The following is a 23,389-nucleotide window of genomic DNA, read 5'->3' on the forward strand; positions in this document are numbered from 1 at the left end:
GCAAGTCTCTCACTGAAGAGAGACTGATCTTATGACTGTATTTCTCTAGTCCTAATAGATTAATCCAAACCACCTCAGTACAACCATAAATGTAATTTGAACTGTGATGACATGTTAGTATTGCATGTGAGACTATAATAAATTGCTGCATTCATAACATACGAGGTTATGGTGAACAGTTTACTTAAACTAGAATTTCAAATTACTTAATAACATAATCCAAGGAACTACTCAGTGAGAGACCTTTTCCAGTGGTGGTAAATGGATCCATTGTTTTTCATTCAGTGCTATAACCCACTGTCAACTCTTGGTCTATAGCTAATGCAGCTACCTTTTTGTATAATTTTTTTCTTCCTATTTTCATGGAAGAATGCTTCCTAAGTACAGACTTCAAACACATGATTAAGTGCTGCTTGTTGCCCAGATTATGTTATAGTTCTATCCATGACTAGCTCTGAATATCTGACTTCTGTAGAAGATTGTAGGTGTTCATTTTAAGAGATCATCATCTCATCCGACATCTGGTGACACTTCACCAGGTCAGTAAAATCTTGTCATTCTTGCATTGTCAGCAAAGGATTTTTGGCTTTCAGTTTAATTATATGGAACCCTATTTTTACGAGACTTACCTGTGCTTAACCAAAGTGGTTAAGAGAAGGAGATCAACTCAGAAACTTCAAAGGAGTTTGTGCAATATAATTAATTTGCATACTGAAGATAATGCTGTGAGAGAAGATACTATTGGGTTATGAGAACACTTAGGAATATTTTTTTTGTTATGTTTCTATTTTATTTACAGGGATTTGGAACTACTTATAATCTATTTAAAACATGAGACAGGTAGAATAGAAATAAAAATAAAGAGATCACTTTAATGTGTGTAAAATGCATGTTCACATTGCCATACATGAATTAAGGTAGAATTTAGCTGATTTGATCGATAATCAATACATTCTCTGAACCTGATTTCAAGGAGACACTCCATCTTAGTGTGACTTGTATTTCAGAAAAAATCTAGCATAAGTTATTGCTTTTATAAATATCATTTAAAAAATGTTATAACATACTGGCTGTTACAGTAGATAACACACCAGAAAAAAAATAATGCAGTACGTGAAATAAACTGAGGTAACTTGTATGTGGTACCACTTCTACAGGCAAGATTAAGTTACTAGTTGAGGTTGTGTAATTTTTCTTCTTCTTAAGTTTTTAAAATGAGGAGGGATGTTTTGCTAAAGTTAACCGTTCTTGTCCTTATTTGGCAGCTACCCACTGACAGAACTAACTCTTCTCAATCAGATATTGCTAGATCTTTAGGAATAACTTAAGTGTTGCTGAGACATTTGCAAACCTTGGAAGATCTCAGGGATCCATTTTGTTGATACAGGTATCAATGTAAGAGTGGTGCAGCCTGCTTATGTTAATAATCTATCAAATTACCAAATCATAAATCCATTTAGAGGCTGCAGTTTATGCTGCCTGTAAAACATCTACAGACCTTTCCTCCGGGTTGTTTGCTGTGAAATTGTCATGCAAGGAGAGAGGTCCTTGGCTCGAGTCACGCCATGTGCGATTGAATAGCATTTTTGCTGTGAATAGTTAGAATTAACTCTTAGTCTAGAGAAGAAGAGAAATTGTATCTCCAGCTCATCAGCAGGAAGATTTTGCTACAGGGAGTTCAGTGGCTCGTTGACCTGGTCATTGATATTCAGGATCCTGTTACTTTCATGTGATTTACCTTATGCATGCAAGTCCTGTCACCTTCTGCCCTGCTGACTGCTAGACAGTCTCTTGTGCTTTTGGTCCATCGCATCAATGTCATCTGAAAATTGATTGCCTAGCAGTTCAAATATCTGTTTCAGTGGTTGCTGCTTTTTCAGCCTTAATTGCTACTGAGTATTGCTCAGCGAGGTGCACAGTATTGAGCAGCAAGCAGAGCTGAAACTAGTTGGGTATCTATTGAACAGCATGAATGGTACAAGCCCTTCATTAAACTGAATTCTGCTGTCTAAAGAGGACCATGTATGATCTCTAACCTTTTGGAAGACTTGTCTGACAATAAGACTTGTTTTTTCTCTAAGACCGATCCATAGCATAATCAGTTAATGGATTAACTAATTTTAAAAGTTTATCTAAGATCTTTATTCCTATTTAATAAAGACTAGTGGAACATGGGTTGAGTTCTAGCTGAATGCTAGCTTAGCAGCTTTGTATTTTTGCCATCTTCACTTCTGAAAATCATGATATTTGTGTAGTATACAGGCAGCCTTAGGCTCGAAAGAGAAAAATATTCAGCCATTTTAACTATGAGCCCTGCATTTCCCTAACAAACTTTATTTAAAAGCTCTGAATATGATTCTAGTTTGTCCTTTTAAAATAATTGAAAAAAGGCATAGGACTGGTTTCTCAGAAACATCATGACAGCAGAAGGTATCTAAGTTAACCAGGAGCAAATGCCAAGGAGTGAGATGTTTCTGCCAGCCATTCAATGAATAAAGTGTCTGACTAGTGATAAAAAGATTGCAAGTTTGATTCCTTTCTGGCTTGAATAATTTGTACCTAGGAATAATTTAGCACCTTAACTCAGAGCTTTTGGACAGAAAGTCTCTTCAGATGTGTATCTCTGATAAAACATATTTTTCTCATTAAACAATAAAAATACTAATGCAATTACATCAGTTGTATCAGTTTCCAAATACCTGTTCTGACTGATTTTGAACAGCAACTTTAAACTCAGTATTATGGCACTCTTGAACTAAGAGTAAGGTCCACCTTACTCACACAGAGTATCTTGTTGCTACCATATCTAATTAGGCTGATGTTTAACATCATACAGAAATCCCTTTCAAGTGGTTCTACAGTTATGGCTGGTAACTTCTATGTTTACATAACAGTGTAGTTTAAGCATCTGAAAGTTCCTTCACCTGAGATTTGAACATCGCTTCAGAACAAAAGAAAAGTTTTCTCAGATTAATGCTTATACAGAGAAACTGAGGACAGATAAAGTGTTAACAGGGTCTTGTTTCTTGTCTGTATAGGAAATTACTCATTCTTGAGAGGTGGGTAAAACGCTACCTCTCCAGAGAGGAAAGGACAGTTATTGATCTTTTAGAAGAAGAGTTAAAACTAGCTACTGGGTAAACCGAGGTTTTAAAAAATCCATAAGACTCAGGGTAAAGGTTTGAATATGAACAGAACTGTAAGGAAGAGGTGAGCACCCTGAATTCAGACCATTTTCCCATAGAGGCAAAGTTCCAGGATACAGGATTTTGAGCTGCGCTCTCCTGTGTCTAGGTGTCCTAATAGTTTAATAGCTGGTGGCAGAAAGACATAAGAGCTATAAAATACAAGAAAACATATAATAAATAAACACATGGTTTTCCTTTTATTTTCTCTATGCCTGTTTCTAAATCTCTGGTAACAGCATCGTCTATGTTTGGATCGTATCAGTACGTTATATCTTCATTTTTGTCCTAGACTTCATCTGCTGTTTATGCCGGTTTCTGGGATAGCATTTCATTCCAAACCAGTGTGTTGCGATCAAGGTAGTGGCCTATTCTCACTATGCCTGTACACATACACACTCCTTAGTGGTACCATTCATACAAGAGTATGCTTCCACTAAGGTGCATGAACAGTGCAGGTGTCAGTAACACAGGGAGCTTGTAAGGGAAATGCACCTTCAGGTGATTAATGTTAACCAGAGATTCTTTATTACACAGAGGTATAGAAGAAAAGGCTCTCAGGTTTTCATGCCTAGCCTCCCATATCCTCAGAGATATGGGATACTGGGCAAAGGTTTTGGAGCCCAGCTCTGATGGTCTAATATTTTTTCTCTCGATGCTCTCCTTTCTTGTGTAAGTGAAATGCATTTTGGAGTATCTTCACCATTGGTGATTACCTAACAGCAGATTGTGGCTGATCTCTTTTTCTAGATGGAGAAGAGAAGAAGGCAGAGTGAGCACTCATCAGTGTTTGTCAAGTTCATGTTAGATCCTTAGGTCCCAAAATATTAGCTCCATTTCATTCTGGACTTCACCTTATTTGTTTAGGTACCCTTAAATGACTATTGGCAAAAACAGTCATTATATGGCTAAACAAAGAAATGTTGAGAGCACTGTGTGAATAGAATTCAGTTAGAATTGAGGCATAACATCATAGGTTAACAGAACTAGGAACATTTTGAAAATCCATGCTTGCATTCAGTCAATGTTGCATTTCATCAAAGTGTTAGTAGAAAAAAAATAGTGCAAGACTATATTCTAGTATTAATGTTACTGAAAATCCTTTTTTTTCTCCTCAGGGGCCTAAAGTCTGACAGCTAATCTGCATCTAATACTGAGACCTAAATGGAAATTAGAGTAAGCCATTTTCAAAATTAGTTTCTAATTTAGATGTGTTTGGACATCCTCACAGTAAGCATTAACCACACAGTTAAAACTAGTCAGAACTCCAGCTTTCCCCTAAAAAAACTGTTTGAGGAACTGCTGTAATTTAGAAGTTAAAGGTAATACTTTTTTCTCTGAGAGTGTTGATATCATTTTAAGTGGAAGATTTTTAACAACAGATGATAATGGGGGATGGTAATTAAAATCAATTGCACGTTTCTAAATGTTAACTTTCATTACACCTTGTGAGAATAATCAGATTGCTATTATTCACTGATCCATAAGGACATTCATTTTCCTAACCTGTGGCCAGTAGCCTCCCCAGGTAGCAGTTCACAAGGGGGATCTCTGAGCTCATATCACTGCTGATGTCAAGTATACCTTAATGCATAGGGTGAGGAAGAGCTTCTAAGGGAAAGAGTTTCTCCTAACTCTCTGTTAATACGCTGTCCAGCTAATAGTAAAAAATACATGTTTTCCCAGGGCAGCTTATTTGTTTGGTCAAGTATCATTCTGACCTGCTGCAGTTTTTATTTTGCTTTATACCTTTTATTTTTCTTTCATGCCAGGTCTTTAACTTAGCTTCAGAGTTCATTTTGGCTGAGTATGGTCCTTGGCTTTGACTCCAAGTTTCACAACATAAATCCTATTTTTATCTCCTCAGTGCACTTTGAGATCTGCATAGTTAAATGGGATGAGGAAATTAATGTTGGTGTTAAGTGCTATATTGACCTTTCACTTTCTTTTTTTCCTTCTGAAAAACTGTTTTCATCATGTTATTCATCCACAGCACCTAGCACAGTAGATTCTCTGTGCTTAATTATTGACCTGTTGATGTTTCCGCAATGAAATCATCATTCTTGCAAGCCAGTACAAAATTAATTAGTATCTGTGAAGGAACAAAAAAGAGCTGTTAAGGAAATACTTTTCAAAATTCTTATGGAAGCTGTGTTCTATAAACTGGGAAGAAAATCCTCCCAGAAACCTAACTGTAATTTCAGAGAATGCAATGTTGCAAAGTAGGATTTGAAGATACTAAATCAATGTCTGTAATATTATCTAGTAAGAAACCTAGAGTGTAATGGATTTTCAACTCACTTTCACATTTTACCACAAGAAGTACCGAAAACTTGAAACAACTTCTGCTTTAACTCATGGATGTTAGGAATAACATATTTTTGTGATATGCTTAATGGAGAGAAAAATTCTGATTGAGATGGAAGTTATCACTTTGACTCCAAAGTGAAAGCAACAGGATTTGGATGAAAGAATTTAGCACTTAAATAATTCATATATATATAAAAAACATATATAAAATGAAACTATGATTTTTAGCTTGAGGGGAACAAAAAAAGATAAGAACTGCATCAGTCCTTTCACAACCAAAAGACAGCGAAGTGTAACTCTTTTATTCCAAGTCCATTTATTTACAAAGTGGGAAATTTGGCCTCCAGCTCTGTTCAGTTTGAAAAAGTGATTGAAATAAATTTTGTCAATCATCGCTTTCTGTGCACTGAGCTGAATATCTTTGTTTCTTTTCAGGTAAGCATCTTTCAATTTGCTTTTTCCAAGCTTGGTATTTCTATCCATGAAAAACTTCCTTCATGAGGTTTCTTGCTTTGACTATTTAGTGGTCAACATTTTAGAGGAATTTTTAAAACAAAACAAAACAACCTTCCCCAACCCCTCCTCTCACATATCCATATCCTTTTTTCACATATCCATATCCTCCCCTCCCCCATCACATATCCACAAAAGTCACACCTCAGAAATTCTCTACATCTGCTGGATTGTTCCAATATCTGTGTTGCACCTTTTTCAGAAAGATTAGTTCTGAAGCAGGTATGATCCTCTTCAGTGAATGTTGTATCCCTTGGAGTACTATTGTAAAGGAAATTGAATATTTAAATATGAAGCATCTTATCAGTCCAAAATTTGTCCTAAATTAGCAACATGTCATGTTGCTGTAACAGGTCTCTTTTTCCTTTTTCCTTCTCATACATTGTAAAAATCTTATATTCTTAGCTTGTCTACTTTCATGGAACTCCAAAATTATTATTTTGGTTTATGCGTGATAAGAAACATCTGTAGATATCCAAGGAATGACATTTTAATTAAATCTGCTTTCCTTCCTGTGTAATAAAATGATCTGACATGTTTCATCATCTGGTAATTGATGCCAAATACCTCTAACTTATTCGTCTAGATTTTAACAATGGTAGAATATTGTCATGTTTCAGTGAAACTCAGGGTTGGTTTTAGAAAGAGAAGAACAAAGAAACATGTGCTAGGCCACATTATCCTATGTATTTCAAAAGAGAACACTAACCTTTAAAAATACATACAAAACAGTTTTGGTGATGACATCTACATAATTTTGTGGCAGGCTAAAAGATCTTTGTCACTGAATTGAGTAATAAGTTTGAGAACATTACGACCTCAGTAGATACAAATAAGGTTAGTTTCTGTTATCAGAATGGTTATTTTATTTCTACACTAAAACCGATCTATTTAACTTTTGTTATTAATTCTATTTTCCAGTCCACCAACAGCCATATGACAGCAGTGGTATGAGTGAATAAGCTCCAGAGTGGGGGTTTAACAGGTCTAGGTCTTAGACTTTGTGGCACACCTCTGCAGTTTACTTCTAGATTTGGGACCTCAGAGCACAAGCAAAGCAATCCTCCTCAAAGGGAAGAGGAGAGGTGATATATCTCCTTTCCTAGATGTATTCTGAGGAAGAATGTAGAATTTCCCTGTTCTGCTTCTTTAATTCACAGTGCAGTAAAAAAGCACATTGCATATTGTTAATGAAGTGCTCAGGTGCACTTCTCAGGATAACTGTCGAGTCCCATGACTTCTGAAAACCAAGGTACTGAAGAAATGACAATGCCATTGAAAGTATAATAGAAGAAATTGTTTACAATGGGAATGTTGAGATGCTGGGACAGGTTGCCCAGAGAAGTTGTGGATGCCCATCACTGGAAGTGTTCAGTGTCGGGCTGGATGGAGCTTTGAGCAGCTTGATCTGTGAAAGATGTCTCTGCTCGCAGCAGGGAGGTTGGAACTAGATGATCTTTAAAGGTCGCTTCCAACCCAAATGATTCTGTGATTCTACTTATTAATGGACATCCCTATTCTTAGTAGCTGTGGGAAAAAGAAGAGAATTGAAACACTGAGCTCGTAGTCCCCTGCAACAGCGAGCAAGATTTGTTAAGGAAGTTCCAAGTGCATGGAAATTTTTGTTCCTTTTTGCTTCATCACTTTCCTCTGAGTGCTCTGAGTGGTTTTAATATAAGGACGTAAACTTAGGTTCAAATACATCATAATACATCATAACTCTCAGAATTACTTTCCTCTTTGAAGTTATGGTCATTTGCTTTCTAGAAAGGAATGGCATAATTTGAATTCCAGCTTGTGCCTCTCTGAAATAATGTTGCACGGTAGATTACTCCTATATGCATTTAACAAAGTTGTCACATGTCACACATCCTGGAAAAGAAACTATAAAGGGAAAGTTGCAGATGGCAGCCTATTAAAACATATTCTTCAGCAAGCCTGGTTAGTCAATGAAATGGAGCCAACTAATGTGCTTTCAGAGAGATTTTCTAGCTGAGGTTATTTACTTTTGAAAAGTACAAAGTCATGAGACAAAGTAGGTTATGCCTGCCTCTTGAAAAGAAAGTCACATGCAGGTTTTTAACCTATATCTGCCCTGGCTAACCGTACAGTCCCTGGGATAAGTGAATTTATAATAAACAGAATGGCACATTTCACAAAACAGGTGCAGGTGTTCAAATATCTACTTTTTAGGTACCCTGTGCCCAGCAGAACTCAGCCCAGACCAGTGAGTGTATATTCTGCTACGTAACCTGTGGGCAGGAATTAGGAGTCTGAGGAAGGGAGGATTGTATAAAGCAGGCAGGAGGCGATATGTATCTATATTTTTATCAGGTTTTAATCAGTTTTATGATAAGGAAAATGAAGGCAGTTTTGTCCATTCTTTTTTATTTTTAAAGAAACATTGAATGTGTAGTGATTATTTGCTAGAGAAGTATAATTAGTCTTCACTTACCATGAAATCGTCATCCATTGCCTTTCCAAATCTCTGGCACTTTCACTTCCTCCAATCAACATCATGCTGACTAATCTCACATTGGCAGGAGGTGACAAAACAGCCCTTGAAATAAGAATTATTCTTATTTGTTGACCACCAAGGTTTGCATTTGAAATTGGACTAATGATACAGCTGGCTAGCAACTGCTTTTATTGGGTGATTAAATGAATGTTCTATGCTTTATCTTTAGCTGCATCCAGCCTTTTTTGCAAAGCTTTAGTTGCAGGTTTTTGATCAGATAAGTTGTGATTAAGGTTGCTCAAGGTCTACCCTGAAAATTCTTTTCACTGAAATTCTGGACTTTGCAAAATGTCGCAGATTTCCAGTTGCATTTCCATCTAACCAGGGAAGAAAATGGAAATAATGGAAATGTAGCTATACCATGCACGAAAGGTTTCCCGCCCCTGATATACTAAAATAATTTATAAGTAGGTCTGAGTGAAACTTGAGTTCTACGGACTTGCCAGAGGTAATGTACCTTTTCAAAATTTTATAGGCTCAGATTAGCTCTGGTCTTTGTGCAGACAGTGACAAGGAAGGATGCAGAAACCCTCTTATTCTTCTGTAATTGTTTGCACTCTAAAGCCTAGCCATAGTTACGCCCTTCTGCAACTTTGAGATCTTGAACTGTGGGACTTTCTGGTATGTCTGAAAGAAAGAAGGGTCGTTACCTGGCCCTCTTCCATGTTACTGTAAGGACACTATAGCATTGCAGAGGTTACAGCAGCCTGAAGTCATCTGAAAAATTCGTACTACAGTAGCAGAAGTTGTCTGTATAGTGGCAGAAGTTGTCTTGTTTTTCCTTCCTTGCCTGCCTTTTTTTTTTTTCCAGTCCAAGTCTGGGAAATAAGAAATAAGTAAACTTTCTATTGGCTGAGTAGATGAACTCATGTTTTCCCATTATTTATGTGTTTGTTCTGTCTATCCTCCAATAGGTTCCAAGAGGCTTGAGAGAGTTCTGGTCTTAGCAGACACAACAGAAGTCTGCCATTTGTCATGTTAATAAAATGTCGAATATTACATTAGCATAATACCGAGTTTAGAAAATCCAGTTGAATAGGCTGGTTTATTAGCCTGCTTTTAGTGTTGTATTAATACTGTGTCTCTGAGGATAGCGAGAATAGACACACCTCTACCCTAGCTACACACAATTAACAAATTATGTACCTCCTCCTCTTATATATTCCTGTTCAACCTTGGAAAGGTGCTGTCCTGTACCTCTGTTTGGCAGGCCCTAAAACCTGTGGTCCTTGGGACACAAAAGCTCTACAATGTAGTCCTCAAAACACCATTTTCAAGTGCTGCACTAAATATCACAGATGCCTCTGTCTGTCAAATACATTTGCCAGCAGGGAACAGGAACTGATTTGAGTTTGAGAGAGGGCAAACATTCCCAACCTTTGGATATATATTACCTTGGACTTTTAAAATCACTCTCTCAATCTCGCTTCCTTGCTTAGAAATAACTCATTTTTTTTTACTTTGGGGAAAAAGGTTCAGAAGAGGCTAAGGGTAAGAAAACTGTGAGCAGAATTTTCTGCCTCTGATTGACCATCTAAAGAAACTCCATGTGGAAATATAAAGCAAAACATTTCTGTAGCCAGGCAAAATTCCTGGTAGATTTTTGAATGATATACAGTAATGTAATCTGGAGCTTCCTGTAGCCCCTGAAGTTTCCCAAGGTGCATAGCACAGTTGGTCTGTTGTGTTTAATTAAGAATAAACGCAGCTGTGAGGGCTTTTTTTCCATGTTTTATTTTGTTTTAGCTACCTCTAATGTGTTTAACTTACTTAGACAAGTAGATGTTTGTTTGTTTGGCTGGAAAATCTTGTGGTGATTTGACTTCTAGTTTTATAACAACGCTAGGAAATGAATGAGGGGTTGTTTGAAGTTTACTCCTGAGTGAATAATTCACTAGGAAAATGTGTGATGAGAAAGGAGCTCTGGAAGAGAAAATATCCAGAAGTTTTACTAAATTGCTCCACAGTGTGATGGGCTTATCCACTTCTAATCTCCTACCATAATGCACCCTTAGGGGGAGTCAGTTTATAGAAGTACAGGAAATGCAGAACTTCTGCTTGTCTCTGAGACTACTCCATGATTTATCCTCCAGAGAGATTTCTATTTTCTTTTTCACTGGTGATAACAAGGATGATAAACATTATTCACTAAAATGAAACTTTTAAGATTTAGCAGGTAAAGGTAACTTGTATTGCAGAGTTTTAAAAAGAATTATCTAAAGCATTTTCTTGTCCACAAATGTACTTCTGAATAAATCTTGGAAAAATTGAGAAGCTATAACTGCCCAAAAGAAAGCTAGGCAAGTGCTAATATTTTAAAAGATCACCCAAGCACGTGTAAATGTACATCAACCCGGGCAATTAATGGAAAAGTTTAGCTCTTATAATGCATATTATCCTTTTTCTTTCAAGTTTCTAAATCTGCCCCTCATAAGTTTTTAACAAAAGGTTTACCTAGATTCACTTGGCTCTCTTGTTAGAAAGTCCCTTTGCAGATGTCTTATTTCAGTTCCATGTGAGGGTTTTTTTTTTTTTTTAAATATTTTAACCTGACTGTAGATATTTCTAGAGAGGTTAGACAATATTAGGTGATTTATCTGGTAGAGAAAAACTTTAAGCACAAGGCCAGTATGATGAACTTCTAAACTCAGTTTTGGTTTTGCTGCTGAGGAGGGTGAAACCCCTTGCCATAGAGTTATATAATACAGGGGAAAAGTTGTTAGGGTCTCAAGATGGGAGGGGACAAATTTAAAGAAAACGCTTGTGAGCTAGTGGATACCAAGAGGCTAGCTGTGGCTAATGAAACCTTTAAACCATACCTTATGAAGACGTGGAGAATATCACTGTTCTTATACTCTTCTGTTTGCTGCTGGTCACTGTTAGAGAGAGTGGATAGCACACTAGGCAGAGCTTTTATCTAACCTGACTATTGTTACATAGATCAGTTTGTGAGATGTAATACAAGACAATTCATTCAGCACACCTATTGTAAATTGGGTCCAGACTGCTTAGAGTTCATGTCCAATAGCCACTGCTTCTTTAGCTTCAGAGGAGTTCTTGGAGTATAGAGTTCTGCATTGTTAGTTTGTATTGTCTTATGAGGTTCAAAAATTGCTTTGAAAAATTGGTTCCTGGATGGTTAGGTTTTCTTATGACCCCCATTTTGATTCCTAAACTTCAGAAAAACAGTGTTGGGAGAACAAGAGTTAGCCCATTCAGAGCTGTCTGTGCAAATCAGGTATATATTCACTAACATTTAAATAAAGGAGTAATACTTTCTGTGCAGGCTTTCTGATGAAAAGCTGAACCTTTCAAAGGGTGAAGTTGCCAGCAAATGCAATGTCATTTCTGCTCAAAGTGTTTGCTGGGGGAAAAAAGAATAAATCCCAGGGAAGTCACTGACGTATCTAATGTTTTGGAGAGGGCAAAGTTTGAGGGTCTTTTAAGAAAGAAAAATTGAGACCTTTTCCCCTTCAGCTTGTGAGACTTGTGAAATATTCTTACTGCATTTGAGTTGCAGTAGAATTAATAACTTGATCTTAGATTTACTATGATTTTTTTCCTGCCATGAGTAAGAAACGCAAAAATCTCATAGTAACTAACACATTTATAAATGCAAGGGCACAACCAGGAGATTTTTATTTGCAGACCAAAATCTCAGAATTTATATTCTGTCTTAGTTACTGTTGTGAAGGGGGGGTGGAAACCCAGTGAACTCTATTAAAAGGATTGATGCATTGTTGCGAGAACTCTTGACAATTGAGATTTCTCTCTCAAGTGTTGTTTAACATATGTATAGACAAAGAAATGCAGGGTAAGGAAGCAAATTTTCTTATGAATTTTTGAAGTACTTTGGATCTAGCAAAATAAAGAAATGATTGTAACACAAATTCTGTGTAGCCAAGAAAGCAAGACATTCACATTTTACAAAGCTAGAATTCATGCCAGGAAACAAAAGCAAAAATATTTCCTGAGTATTTGGGCTGTATATAGGCTATATGGCTATAGACCCCAGTTGGGTCTGGTCAAACTCCTCTGGTCACTTTTCTTGTTGAGTCACTGACTGGGACAACACATTTTTGTTTGTGCTTCAAAGCTGATGGGTTACATTTCCTGTGACGTCCATGCTCCAGTAAATGTCCTTTTGAAGAAAAAGTCCTCCTTGTCTTCTTTAAGCTGAAATGTACCTTACTGATGAGACTGATGATAGTTGCCCTATGGACTCTCTCTAATACTGTTTTGTGCTTTGGAATCAGTTTTGTCCCTGGAAAAGCTTTGCAATATGTAACATATTCACTGTGGATTTAAATTTTGTATAACACCAACTGCTTAGGTCAAAGCAGTCCTTTCAGAACGCTCTTGTGATGTGGTACTACCTGATAAGTTGTTCCTCCTCTTCTTAGATGTTTACACCTTTCAGGCAGGCTGTTATTTTATTCTTCCTCTGCTGTCGCTTAGCTGGATCTTGAGTCCTTTATCCTCTGATATACAACAACATTCCTGATAAAGTTGGTGAAAGCTTAAGGTCCTCACCAGCACAACAGAATGAGCTCAGTGTTAATTTTACTGAGTAAATGAATCATTTCTGATCTCCCATAATTTAATTTATGTCTTTAAGTATCAACAGTTTACCATTAACTTTCAGGTAAAAAGATGCCTAAGCCTGAATTTTGTTCATTACATATAACTTCTGATTCTATTTTCTAGGACAGGAGCAAGTAGTCAAAAGCTTTACATTTATGGACATGTGTTTCCCTTATTTTTATTTGCTAGTATCTAGTCTTTGGTGTTTGTTGGTTTTGGGTTTTTTTTTTGAGGTCTACTTATATTTTCAAACTCTCTATTATTCAGATTATTTTAACTTAAGCAGCATTTTGGGGGACTAAAAGTTGTGGGTTTGGGGTTATAAAATAGAAAATGGACTTGGTTCAAATCACTTTATTAGTTCTTTTTAAAATTTTTGTTCTCTCCTAATTAAATCAGAACCTCCTAGCTTTTAGAATATGTTTCTCAGCAGCACTTTACAGTCCAAAACAAAACAGTTTTAACAGGCTGTGTTTATGTTTGTTTACATATTTATTGCTCTGCTTTATTTGCTTAAAGTGCTGTGACTTAAAATAATACTTATCTGCAGTTGTGTACTTCAGAATTTCTGTTCAGCTCTCAAGTCACTTTTACTCATTGTACAGAGGTGCAATGTGAGCCGTACTGCGTTATGAGCAGCAGCGATGTTAGAAAACATTGGGAGCATTTTCAGTCAGAATTGTCAGTTAAACACGTAGGGCCCCAAAGACCACTGCCTCTTCTCATGTACAAATAATGTCTTACAGGTGGGCCAGTGTTCTCCAAAGTCCTATAATGGTCCTGGAAATATTCTTGAAGAAGACACCACAGACCCTTGAATAATATTGGTACTAATTACTTCCTGGTGAGTTACGCAGCAAGTGGATGATAAAACATCGTAATAACTTGGCTTAATGGTTGATGCCTGCAGATCTCTGGGGTTTGCAATGCATGGTGGGTTGGTTAGTTGCTTTGTGTCAATATAGGTTAGCCAGCTACATCTCCAACCTATGTCCTACCTTCAAGCTAACTTATGATCCATCCAGGAAGGCAGAGATGCCACTGAATAGATCTCTGTATGTTAAACTGATGTTGGTCTTGATTTCATCACTTAACAAAGTAGGTAGCCACCATCTCAGAATATTTGCTTACAAATTGTCATTATTTGCTTCAGCCCAGTGGTTTGCTTGCATTTGGAGGATTTAGTTTGACAGCCACCTTTATTTTTTAATATTTTGTTCAGCGGGGCTAATTACAGATATTCCAAGAGACCAATGGTGGTGAAATGATTGCTCATCTAATATTCAATTCCATATACATCTTTCATTTCTTCACCTTGGCGACCTGCCCAGTGCAAATAGATGGTTATTGTTCCCTAAATAAATTAATCTGGTTCTAAACTGCTCTGCAATTTGATACTTACAAGGGTTCTATGTTTATTTGCTGGCAAAGGCTGCTCTAAAGATATTCAACCTTCTGTGTTTTGGCTTCTGTTACACTCATTACCTTGAAAAGTAATTAAGCAAATATCACACTGCATTCAATACAGGCAGGTTTTTATTTATTTATAAACAGCTCAAAATTTCAAATTCAGGGCATGCAGCTGAAAAATGTCTGCACAGGGTAAGAGATGGTGCTGCCTCCTCACCCACTGTTGCAACTGAGCAGCAAGCAGTAGATAAGCAAAATTGTTCCATTCTTTGCCTTGCCTGCTTATTGAAAGGAGGGGTGCAGTAAATTGGGATGTAGACAGTCACCATGGGATTTGGCTGTGCTCACAATAGGCAGGCACTGAACTGTATATAAAGAACTTAACACATATTTTTCAACCATGAAAATAAAGAGGTAACTGGAGAAAAAGAGCAGGGTGAGCTGAGATAGAGATGTTTGAAAGGTAATTTGTTTGAAAGGAAACATGGGCTTCCAGCAGCCCCACAATAATTAATAAAAATCTTAAAGCTTTCAGCGTTGGGCTGATTCTGATCTTGTAGTGATATTGATAAAATGTTGCCCTATTCAAGTGATCTGAGTCACTGTTTACATGAAACAGGAATTGGGCTTTGCTTGGCTGTTGCACAGAACTGTGTACTGCAAATTGCATCTCTTAAGAACTGCTGGGTACAAAAGGCTGCTATTATCAATGGATAGCCAGGGGGTGCATAGGGATTTTGTACAGTTGATACAAATTGGAGTATTATCCATCTACAGAGAAATATACTATATGGAATACCAGATGGGTGAATTTCTGGGTAACTATAGACCATGAGCAAAAACTCACATGTCCCTGAAATAGGTATAAAATGTTACTGTCTGGGGAAGGTGTTTAAAAAGCCATAAGTATTGAAGGAATAATTGGGCTTTACTATCTGGAGAACTCAAAGTTTAGATTTCTGCAAAAATCTAGCAGAAGTTTTAGATTGCAGGTTCTTTTAATGTGTGATGATCAGGCCTCTTTAAAATGTTTAAAAATAAGCTTCAAAATAAACAGGAGGAACTAGAGGTCTTGTGCGGTCACAGGCCATGATCTCATTGCAATCACAGAGACATGGTGGGATAGCTCACATAACTGGAACGTGGTCATGGATGGCTACAGGCTTTTCAGGAAAGACAGACCAGCAAGGTGAGGTGGAGAAGTTGCTCTTTATGTGAGGGAGCAACTGGGAGGTATCGAGCTCTGCCTTGGAGTGGAAGGAGAATAAGTTGAGAATTTGTGGGTAAAAATTAAGGGACAGCCAAATATGGGTGACACTGCTGTGGGCATTTGCCCCAGGCCACCTGATGAAGAAGAGGAAGTTGATGAAGCCTTCTACAGACAGCTGGAAGTAGCCTCACAATCGCAGGCCCTGGTCCTCACGGGGGACTTCAACCACCCTGATATTTGCTGGAAAAGCAACACAGCGAGACATGCATGATCCAGAAGGTTCCTGCAGAGCATCAAGGACAAATTTTTAACACAAGTGATGGAGGAGACAATGAGACAAGATGTGCCTCTTGACCTTATCCTAACAAACAAGGAAGGGCTGGTTGAGGATGTAAGAGTTGGGGGTACCCTTGACTGCAGTGACCATGAGATGGTGGAGCTCAGGATACTGCGAGGTAGAAGCAGGGCTATGAGTCAGGTTACATCCTTGGACTTCAAGAGGGCCAACTTTGGCCTCTTCAAAGACCTGCTTGGAGGAATCCCATGGGTTAGGGCTCTGGATGGCAACGGTGTCCAAAAGAGCTGGTCAATATTCAAGTACCCCTTTCTCTAAGCTCAAGATCGGTGCATCCCCAGGAGGAAGAAGTCAGGCAGAGGAGCCAGGAGACCTGCATGGATGAGCAAAGAGCTTCTAGAGAAACTCAGATGGAAGAAGGAGGTTCACAGTATGTGGAAAAAGGGACTGGCCACTTGGGAGAAATATAGGAATGTTGTCAGTGTATGAAGAGATGTGACGAGGAAGGCCAAGGCCCACTTGGAAGTTAATCTGGCAAGGGATGTCAAGGATAACAAGAAGGACTTCTTTAAATACATCATCAGTAAAAGAAAGACTAAGGATGCAGTAGACCCACTGCTGAACAAGGAAGGGGCCCTGGCAACACAGGATGCAGAGAAGGTGGAGTTACTGAATGCCGCCTTTGCCTCGGTCTTTACTGCTAAGGCTGGCCCTCAGGCATCTCAGCCCCCAGAGAAGACAGAACAAATTGGGACAAAGGAAGACTTACCATTGGCTGAGAAAGACTGTGTCAGAGATCACCTATGCAAACTGGACCCTCGCAAATCCATGGGCCCCAATGGGATGCACCCATGAGTGCTGAGGGAGCTGGCGGATGTTCTTGCTGAGCCACTCTCCATCATCTTTGAAAGGTTGTGGAGGACAGGAGAGGTACTTGAGGACTGGAGGACAGCCAATGTCACTCCAATCTTCAAAAACGGCGAGAAGGAGGACGTGAGAAACTATAGGCCTGTCAGTCTCACCTCCATCCCCAGAAAGGGGATGGAACAGTTTGTTCTGGAGATCATCTTCAGCCTCGTAGAGGAAAAGAAGGTTATCAGAAACAGTCAACATGGATTCACCAAGGGAAGATCATGCTTGACCAACCTGATAGCCTTCTATGATGGCATGACTGGCTAGGTCAATTAAGGGAGAGCAGTGGATGTTGTTTACCTCCACTTCAGCAAGGGTTTTGACACTGTCTGCCATAACATCCTCACAGACAAGCTTAGGAAGTGTGGTTTGGATGAGTGGACAGTGAGGTGGACAGAGACTTGGCTCAACAACAGAACTCAGAGGGTCGTGATCAATACAGCAGAGTCTGGATGGAGGCCTGCAACTAGTGGTGTTCCCGAGAGGTCTGTGCTGGGTCCAGTCCTATTCAATATATTCATCAACGACCTGGACGAAGGGACAGAGTGTACCCTCAGCAAGTTTGCTGATATTACCAAGCTGGGAGGAGTGGCTGATACACCACAAAGCTGTGCTACCATCCACCGAGACCTGGACAGGCTGGAGAGCTGGGCCAAGGGGAACCTCATGAAATTCAACCAGAGCAAGTGCAAGGTCCTGTCCCTGTGGAGGAACAACCCCATGCACCAGCAGAGGCTGGGGGCTGAACTACTGGAAAGTGGCTCTGTTGAGAAGGACCTGGGAGTGCTGATGGACAGAAAGTTGCCCATGAGCCAACAATGTGTCCTTGTGGCCAAGAAGGCCAATGGTATCCAGGGCTGCATGAAAAGGAGTGTGGCCAGCAGATTGAGAGAGGTTATCTTCCCCCTCTACTCTGCCCTAGTGAGACCACATTTGGATTACTGTGTCCAGTTTTGCGCCCCCCCAGTTTAAGAAGGATGTGGAACTGCTTGAGCAAGTCCAGCGGAGAGCTACGAAGAAGATCAGGAGACTGGCGCATCTCCCTTATGAGGAAAGGCTGAGAGACTTGGGTTTGTTTCACCTGGAGAAGAGAAGACTAAAGGGGGATCTCATAAATACCTATAAATATCTAAAGGGAGAGCATCAGGATGATGGGGCTAGCCTCTTTTCAATAGTGCCCAACGACAGGACAAGGGGCAATGGGCACATGTTAGAACACAGGAAGTTCCAGCTAAACATGAGAAGAAACTTCATTCCTGTGAGGGTGACAGAGCAGTGGAACAGGCTGCTCAGGGAGGGTGTGGAGTCTCCTTCCCTGGAGACGGTCAAAACCCACCTGGACGCCTTCCTGTGCCCCCTGCTCTGGCTGTGCCTGCTCAAGCAGGGGGATTGGACGAGATGATCTCCAGAGGTCTCTTCCAACACCTGCCATTCTGTGAGTCTGTGATTCTCAAAATCAGACACTGCTGTAATTGTTCAGTAGGTTTGAAAATGCAAACCTCTTACTTTCAGTAGCCTATACTCCTATCTAGAGACTTTGTCAAGAGAAGAGTATGCTGTCGAGGAAAGACTGCACAGACATACTGGCAAGAACATACATATTAACTGAAGCATCACTAATAGCTCACTGGCCAGCAGAATGTAGAGGACTAGGTGCCCTCAGAGTTCAGATTTTGGCTTTGTTGTCTTTTTGTTCAGTTTCTTCTTTTGTCACATTAACCATCCATAAAGTAGGTAGAATATTACTACCTTGCAGCAACTATGTGAAGCTAAATGGGAGCTTCAGAAGTAAAATGTGCAATAGAAAAATGATATATTAATAATATATATACCCAAGTTTTATTGTTTGCCTTAAGGAAGGCAGCAGGAGGTCCAAGATGTCATGGGCAGTATTCATAACTCATGAATGGATTCGTTCTGTGCTGAAGGTAAGGCACAAACATATAAATGCACAGAAGGGGTATAAAAGAGCTAGTAGTGGCCCTGATCCTATTTCCATTCCCATGTAAATGCCCTGTTTGATAGGACCTGGGCAAAGGGAGTTGTAAATATGTTTAAATAGATATATGCATGTGTGTGGTGTGTGGAAAAATATAGATAGACAGCTAGATATACTTATCTTGTTGGTATGGCTGAAGTGAAGGAGAGGAACAATGCAAGATCATGCCTGCATAGAGAAGGGTATTAGTTATTACTCTTGATTATTTCAGCACAGTAACTTGATGTTGATCTACTAACTCCTGTTCGGTGGATCAGAGCTGCTGTGATGTCTGATTTTACTTGCAGCTACTTCTAACAAAGTGATACTCTTCAACTCATGTAGATGACCTTCACAACAGTCAAGTAACACTAACCATTATTAAGTAAGTGCATAAGGAGGTAAAATTTCCTCTGTTCTCTTTCTTGTGCTTCTTGTCCTGCCTGTTGCCAGTACCTTCTATGTGTGTATGCATGTGGTACTTCAGCTGAGTGAGACTGAGACCAAAAGTGTATATGTACAGAATAACTTATTCTGCACTTTAAAAATATACAAAGTGTGATATAGGCTCCTGTAGCTCTTTATGAACTGGTATTGAATAGCCTGATAGAAAATAGTAATAGGGATGTTAACTTACAATGCAAATATGTAATTTATTTCTTTTGAAGCTGCAAAGGTCCCTCAAGTATAATGGGATTTATATTATATTTTTATGTATGGCATAGCATTTTCCTTAGGTCTTGGTGCTACAGCTGGAAAAAGAAAAGCTAATGAAAAGACTGGCATTTTTTTATTATTATTTGCCAGAAAGCAATAATAGTCTGAAGAACTCACTGCTAGATTTCAGGCTGCTAAATTCAGTGGAAAATGGGATACTGCATAAGAAAGCATACACATTTCCCAGTTCAGAAAAAAAAAAAAAATTCCTGGTTTCATTCTTTGTCTATTTAGTGTATGCAGAGCACCCTGAATACTCTTCTGCTTCTCCCACCTGTCTTTGATTTTTCCCATATTTGTCTGAAGTGATTATCTGCAAGTAGAAAAGAAGAATGTATTAAAGTATAGAAGAGGTACATTTATTTATTTTTTTGGGGGATAGGATTTAATTAGTGTCTGTTTTCAGAAGAACTTGATACTCACAGATGTATTTTCAAAGCAGTCAAACTCTCATTTGTGTTAAACTTTGGAAATTCTAAGTACTTAATTTGGAGTTTAAATGGAAATTGAACGCCTTAAAAAAATTTACACTGAAAGCAAGCAATTATCTGGTGGCAAATATTACAGTGATTAATACAATATATAGCCATTAGGTCCTGGCCGTGGGCCATTTAGGGAAAGAGTTTCAGATATGACCATAGGATTTAGAAGCCCACATCCTATTAAAAGTCATTTTGCATTTGGCTTCCAAAGTAGTTTTGAAAAACCTCCTTCCAAAGGTTTAATTGACAAGAGTATGATGAAAAGTTAAAAAGCAACAAAACCAGTGTTATAATTATCCCTGTTTCTGTGGCTGACAGTCTCAAAAGACAATTTAAGGAACCCAAAGTTTAACAGCTTTTTTGGCCAGCCACTGTGACAAATTACAGGCTGCTGCTGTCATTGAAAAGAAGGGGTGGGGGAGCACCTTGTCCAAGAACGATGGTACTGGCAGCAACTAGACCAACGATTGTGGAATTCCAGCATTTGGTGGCTACTCTGTTGAAAGTCTCCAGGGAGCACTGAATTCTGAATTTCATCCTTAGAGGATTCCTTGTCACTTGCCTTGTGGCACAGTTCTGCATGGTTTTCCAGGGCTGTTTAATACAGCAATTTGTCTTGACAAGGCAACCTTCAGTTTCTGTCATTCATCCAAGATCTTCCACAACATCAACACAAACGGAAAAATATCCTCTATATCGTCCATCCCCCTACCCAGGGTAGTGCAGTGTAATTCCTTCAATTGACTTTTAAATTAGGATCCAGTTGCCCAAATCATCAACTCCTTTTGCCAGTTTAGATGTTCGAGGGTAACTTGTCTTCTTCCTAGTTGCTGCTCTAGAAGTGCATCCTCCGAGTCTTACGTCATCTGCCAGCCCTGTGCAGATATGTTAGATAGTTTCGGGTACTTCCTGAGGCAATAGGAGCCTATATTGAGTCTACTGCATTGAACTCTTTTTGGGCAAAGAGAATGTGCCATTGTAGCAGCTTCTGTTACGATGTAACAAGGATATAGTGGTGCTTCCATGGTGTTTCACCCACTGACAAATGGCTGAGATTGAGGAAGCTGTGATTCAGCTGTAGGCCAACACCATGCTATTGGGCTAAGAAGAGAGAAGTTCCCTCACTCCTAAAAGCACGGAGACAACAGTTTTCTGGTTTGCTTATGACGGCTGCATACAGAATCTGCTTATAATGTTAAATAACACCCTATGGTTGAATAACCTTTTATGTGGGACTTGATATTTCAGGGTATCAGTGGCATGGCATCAATTTTAGTTCAAAGAATGAAATAGTAGCTGCTGTCTAACAAATCTTTTTGTCACTTACCCTCTCTTCATAGCCTGATGCCTGGGCTCCTGTGACCTCTCACAGCCATCACAGTTACATTCCCTAATAGACTTAGTAGCTGTTACAGATGAAGAATGATATTGCTCTAAATTCCCTACTTAAAATCCAATGCCATATTTTCTTTTGAAAAAAGTCCTTCCAAACTTTCTATGCAGTGTAACTGGTAAAGTAAAATAGTCTGATATTATGCAAAAGGAAGGGAGGTAATAATTTTTTAAAAGAAGATTTGTAAAAGTCTGTCATATGTGCTGTCTTATTTTCATTTGCTATGAAACTCTTTGGTTCTGTAAATTACAGCAGATGTTAAGTGAGTTTGTGTTTCTCTGGAATGTTAATATGACTGTTCTGCATGCAGAAAGAACAATTTTTGGAAGAAAAATCAATATAGCATTCCAATGTGTTAGATAAAAAAAAAAATATAAATAAACTACTGTGCTCAGTGTTTATAGTATAGGAAGTGGAGCAGCCCAGGAAGGTGACATTTGTCATTAAAACTTGCAAAGTGAGTGGGATGTCTGAATGCTGTTTCAAAGTTAAGACTTTTACTCTCTAAATGTGACAAGAGGCCTGGAAAGGGACAGCACTTGATGCAACTGATATAGGAAAAGGAGGGTGAAATGTGGGAGACTAGCACTTAGGTTTTTCATGGAATCCATCTGCATTTTATGCACCCTTTCCTGAAAATTTATTGTGGAAAAAGCATTAATTAAGTGTGTATTTTTTCAGCAAAACATGAAAAACTAAAGGTGACTTCAGTAAGAGATTTGGAATACCTAAAGGATGTTAAAATGAATTCATTAAATGTCTTAACATTTGTCACCTTTTTGAATACTTTCCTTTTAACTTTTATCCTTGCAACACTTTTCCTTCTCTTCTAAAACCATACTAAAAGCAGACTCATGTCCAACAGTGTCAAAGAATATTCTTATTTTTCTGTTTGTTTTCTCTCTTTCAATGATTGTCGCCTTGTTCTAGAATGAAAGCTTTTGGATCTGACTCTTCATACATTTACTGTTTATGTTCAGAGAGATTAGTGCAAAGGCAGTCTCAGTCCTGAAGTAATATGAATTACAATGACTTGCCTGATGTACCCATGATACAGCATCCTTGCTAGAAAAAATGAGAAACATTCTATGTAGGTCAATTGCTCAGTTGCAAACTGAGCTAGGAACCACAATGTATGGAAAAATTCAGCGTAACTATTAGTATCACTTACCTACATAAGTGAATAGTTATATTCCATTTAAGCAGTCTTCCTCATAAATAGATGGGGTAAAAAACAATTGTGGAGGCAAGAAAGTTAAGGCAACTTTATGAAGTATAGGAAGAATCTACAATACCTTACAGATCTCACTCCATTCTCCTCGACCACTTGCATTGACAGCACGGACTTTAAAAAGATATTCTGTATTTGGATCCAGATTCTGTATCTCAAGGTTCTGCTGCTGTATTTTGCTTAGCTGGCCAGCTAGTTGTGTCTAGACAATGTTATCAGGACCAATACTGGCAACTTCATAAAACTCTACCTCAAAGAAATCCACCTCTTCTGTGGGACAAGTCCAGTAAATCTGTGAAGAGAAAAAAATCTGTAGTACACAATTAAGTACTCTTTATTTTTGCTCATTTTCACTTTTGCTTTTCTGGAAGGCCCCTGTTTGGAAGATTTTAATTTTGCAATGCCAGTGGAGCTGAAATTCCAACCATAGCATGAAGTATGTGCGGAAGATATGCAGCTTGCAGTCTTAATTGGAAAATGCTAAGCTTCCTCCTGGGAATTTTGTAGGACCCTCTTCTAACACACTAGAAGTAATGCAGGCTGACAGCAGTCAGCACTTTGCAACATGGACTTGGGATCTTATGCAACTGGCATCCTGATCTTTTTAGCATCTATGAAAGGTATAGTGAGGAAAGTCACATGGATATGATG

General features: G+C 38.6%; 1 protein-coding gene across 1 annotated transcript in view; it reads right to left on the reverse strand.

Moving 5' to 3' along the window:
- The window catches only part of TRIM42 (tripartite motif containing 42), a 92,152-nt gene that overhangs the window by 62,594 nt on the left and 6,169 nt on the right, over window positions 1-23,389 (reverse strand). The window contains 3 exon segments of the mRNA XM_075098370.1: window positions 19,890-19,911; window positions 19,913-19,945; window positions 22,803-23,030. Of these exon segments, the coding sequence (XP_074954471.1) occupies window positions 19,890-19,911; window positions 19,913-19,945; window positions 22,803-23,030 (283 nt within the window).

Source organism: Phalacrocorax aristotelis, chromosome 7 (genome assembly GCF_949628215.1).
Source record: "Phalacrocorax aristotelis chromosome 7, bGulAri2.1, whole genome shotgun sequence".
Taxonomy (NCBI): Eukaryota; Metazoa; Chordata; class Aves; order Suliformes; family Phalacrocoracidae; genus Phalacrocorax; species Phalacrocorax aristotelis.